The sequence below is a fragment of the Notechis scutatus genome, chromosome 4 (genome assembly GCF_049901735.1).
Source record: "Notechis scutatus isolate UNSWTSFEM ecotype Mainland chromosome 4, rNotScu1.2, whole genome shotgun sequence".
NCBI classification, from domain to species: domain Eukaryota; kingdom Metazoa; phylum Chordata; class Lepidosauria; order Squamata; family Elapidae; genus Notechis; species Notechis scutatus.
Window position 1 is genome coordinate 98,905,824 of NC_142012.1, and position 4,262 is coordinate 98,910,085.

General features: G+C 47.0%; 1 protein-coding gene across 1 annotated transcript; it reads right to left on the reverse strand.

Moving 5' to 3' along the window:
• Positions 1–474: 474 nt before the first annotated feature.
• On the reverse strand, positions 475–1,949 carry LOC113414016 (D(1) dopamine receptor-like). The gene has a single exon (XM_026670685.2). It carries the CDS (start codon positions 1,947–1,949, stop codon positions 630–632), a length of 1,320 nt encoding a protein of 439 aa, XP_026526470.2. The 3' UTR covers positions 475–629.
• Positions 1,950–4,262: the final 2,313 nt, after the last annotated feature.

The following is a 4,262-nucleotide window of genomic DNA, read 5'->3' on the forward strand; positions in this document are numbered from 1 at the left end:
GATGACAAGATCCTACAAACTGATTATAAACAATGACATAACATAGTGGCCAATCCAAATATCTGGCTGATTTCACAACCAACAATAATTTGACTATTCTGCAAAGCATCCTATTTTCTGCAGTGCCAAAATTGAACCTGAGCTGTAGCATTTCACATAGGGATACCTATTCACACATACCTTCCTTATTGAAAATTAGTATGTCAGAAGAAAAGCTAGGTTAAAACTCTTTCTTCTGACATTATATGGGAAGAGGAAATGTATATGTGTATAGGGTTGTTAAATCCATCTTGTAAAAAGTACAAGTTTATCCTCTCAAACCAACATATCAACTGCTATCCAGAAGCAGCCATAGTTAGAAAAGTCAGAAATGATGATGGCCACCAATTTAGATGACTGTGGAAAGGAATTGGCTGTATTCACAGAGCAGCTTCTTCCAAATTCAACAGCCTGTTGGGTTGCTATATACTTTCTAGAGATTAGCTTACTTTTGCATAGCAGTCACTCAGAACAGCCCTTTAAGAAAACACATTAAGTGTGTTGGTCTCTCATTTTCTTCTTCTGTCCTATCACGTTCTCATGTGGTTTCTAGATCTAGGCACAACCTCTGAGATGAGGTTGTTGAGTTTCTAAGTTCCATCATGGAAAATATCCGTTTCCAGAATTAGCTCAGTCTCACACTGAAAAGGTAGCAAAACTGGCATATTGGAACTGCTTCTGTAAGCCCTTGGAGAGGATGGACATATCTCTTTCTCTGATATGAGCCTTCCATAGTGCTCTTCTTGGATGCTTGCTGTGGAGGGGAGTGGCTCATTCCAAGCCACAATGGCTTGTGCAGGTAAGGACATAGGGGAACCTTCATCTTTTCTGTGTGGGTAGGAGGTCAACTCACCACTCAGATGGACTCTCTGGGTGGCAGAACGGTTGGGAGTACAGCAAGGAAAATGGTGGCCGCCCAACAGGCTCCTGAATGCCCGCTGGAAGTCTACATTGAAAGCATAGATCACCGGGTTGATGGTGGAGTTGGACCAGCCAAGCCACATGAAAATATTGAAGACAGATGGGTTGACGCAGGTCAGCTGCTCAGGGCTTCTGTCCTTGGAGCCTGTGTCACAAAAGGGCAACAGGCAATTGAGCAAGAAGAATGGCAGCCAGCAGCAGACAAAAACTCCTAAGATGATGGTCAAGGTTTGAAGCAACTTAGTTTCTTTGCACAGTGAGCTGCGCAGAGAAGAAACCGGCTCCTTCCCCTTGACCAAGCCCAGGCCACCTGCCCTTTCCAAGGTGGAGATGCGACGGATCTGAGCCTTAGCAATGCGAAATATCTGCGCGTACATCCCAATCATGACGGAGACGGGAATGTAGAAGCTGACCAAGGAGGAGACGATGGCATAAGTACGGTTGAGACGCGTGTCACAGTGATAGGGAAGCAAGCCAGGGGTCGCCTCGGCGCTGTGCCAGTGGAGGTGGACCGGGATGAAGGAAATGAGGACAGAGAGAGTCCAAGCCAAGGTGATCATCGTGAAGGCCAGGGACTGTGTCATCCGCCGCTCATAGCAGAAAGGGTTGGCGATGGCCCAGTAGCGATCCAGGCTGATGATGCAGAGGTGGAGGATGGAAGCCGTGGAGCACATGATGTCAAAGGCCACCCAGGTGTCACAGAAGGTGCTGCCAAAGAGCCACGCCCCGCCTGCCACTTCTGTGACCGCTTTCCAGGGCATGACCAGCAGTCCTACGCAAAGGTCAGACAAGGCCAGGGAAAGCACAAACCAGTTGGTGGCTCTGGTCCGGAGGTGGGGGAACCGGAGGATGGCCAGGCACACCACACTGTTGCCCACCAGGGTGCTCAGCACCAACAGCGACAGCAAGCATCCTGCCAACACCCTCAAGCCACTGAGCGGTCCCTGGCGGTCCCAGGCCTCCCAGCTGTGGTTGGAAGCATTCTCCATCGGGGAAGGTCTTTCTCTTTCTCCTTTTCTGGGCTTCTTCTTTGAAAAAAAAAATTTTTTTCCCCCTCCCTTCGAGCCTGAATTTGGTGGGCGCTTGTAGGGGACCTGGCCAGCCGCGGGTTCATCAGCAGGTCCGCAGCGCCACCATCTTCGAATCAGAATCAGAACCACAGAATTGGAAGGGGCATTGGATGTCTTGGATATCTTCTAATGGTGCAGTGGTTAGAGTGCAGTACTGCAGGCTACTTCTGCTGACCTTCGGCACTGCAATTTGGCAGATCGAATCTCACCAGGCTCAAGGTTGACTCAGCCTTCCATCCTTCCGAGGTGGGTAAAATGAGGGCCCTGATTGTTGGGGGCAATAGGCTGACTCTGTAAACCGCTTAGAGGTGAAGCGGTATATAAGTCTAAGGGCTATTGCCATTCTAATCCAAGCCCCGGCTCAAGCAGGAGACCCAATACCATTCCAGACAAATGGCTGTTTAGTCTCTTCTTAAAAACCCCCAGTGATGAAACACCCACAACTTCTGAAGGCAACTTCTTTCCACTGGTTAATTATCCTCACTGTTAAGAAGTTCCTCCTTCATTCCAGGTTGCTTGTCTCCTTGATTAGTTTTCATCCATTGTTTCTTGTCCTTCCCTCTGGCGCTTTGGGAAATAAGTTGTGTTTTTGTCTTTGTGGCAGTAGCACCTCAAATCCAGGGAGAACACTGCTCTCATATCACCCCTTCATTGGCTCATGACCACCAGCCAACGAAGAAGTCTGGGACTCGCTGCCTTCATTCTTGAGAATGGTCCAATGCAGACTGGAAGAAAGACGGAGAGAGAGAGAGAGAAGGAAACCGGACGGCGCGCCTCCCCGTTGAGTTGCCTCCGTTTCCATTGCCAAACTTTCCTGCCTTTGGCGGGCTGCGAGCGAGGATCCGGGGTTGGGGCTGGGGTGGTCGATGCTGCAGGAGCCGGTGGGATGCTACGAGATCCGGGCGCTCTGCCTCTCCCTTGAACGCGGAGCCAAGCAGAGGAGGCGAGGCGAGGCGAGGCAGGAGCCAGTTCCGGGGGGCGATGTATCCGCGAACCAGGTTAGCTGTTTGCCGGCGTCTCGTTTGAAAGTGCGTGGTGCTCGCCCCAGATCTTCTAGCCAGCTTTTCGCTGTTGAAAGAACGGGGAGATGCCTTCCCTTCCCTGAGTCTAACAAGCCAGCTCCGCTCATCTGTGTGTGTGTGTGTGTGTGTATCTACCCACCTACCCACCTACCTATATATCTATATATCTATATACCTACCTACCTATCTATCTACCTACCTACCTATCCATAAATCTACCTACCTACCTACCTATCATCTACCTACCTACCTTTCTACCTACCTACCTACCTATCTATCTACCTACCTATGTATCTACCTACCTATGTATCTACCTACCTATGTATCTACCTACCTATGTATCTACCTACCTACCTACCTACCTATCATCTACCTACCTACCTACCTACCTACCTACCTACCTATCTATCTATAAATCTACCTACCTACCTATCTACATATCATCTACCTACCTATCTACCTTTCTACCTACCTATGTATCTATCTACCTACCTACCTATCATCTATCTACCTACCTACCTACCTATCATCTATCTATCTATCTATCTATCTATCTATCTATCTATCTATCTATCTATCTATGATGATGGCAGATGAGATTCTGCCGAAATGTTGCTACAACTTTAAAAGCACAGCTATGATGACGTGGGAAAATACCCGAACAAAGCTGAATACCATACATCTATCTATCTATCTATCTATCTATCTATCTATCTATCTATCTATCTATCTATCTATCTATCTATCTATCTATCTATCTATCTATCTATCTAAACAGCCCAGTCTGAAGCTGGCTCAGATAGAGAAAGACTGGGCTATTCACAGCATCATGGGAGGCAGGCAGAAATTCTACAGGTGCAGCTTTCCTCTCTGATAAGGAGGAACAGGAGGTGGGGGACAAGCTTGCTGCCTAATGCACAACTGTGTAATACTTACAATAAAAAAACAAAAAACTACTGGATGAAATGCCAACTGATGCTGAATTCCAAATGGGCCACCAAACTTTAAGCCTGTGAGAAGAGGGCAAACCAGTTTAGAGGCAAACCAGTTTATTCAGGCCAGGCCAGCAATTCCCTTGAATGGAATTATTAATGACAGAATTAACAGAATATATATTCTGATTTTACTATATTAATTTATTTGATTTTACTATATTAATTTATTTGATTTTACGAGTTGTTTTGTTTTAAACTGTGGTTTTATATGTTGT

Excerpts from the sequence above, each read along its gene's own strand:
- LOC113414016 (XM_026670685.2), bottom strand. The coding sequence starts at position 1,949 with ATGGAGAATGCTTCCAACCACAGCTGGGAGGCCTGGGACCGCCAGGGA.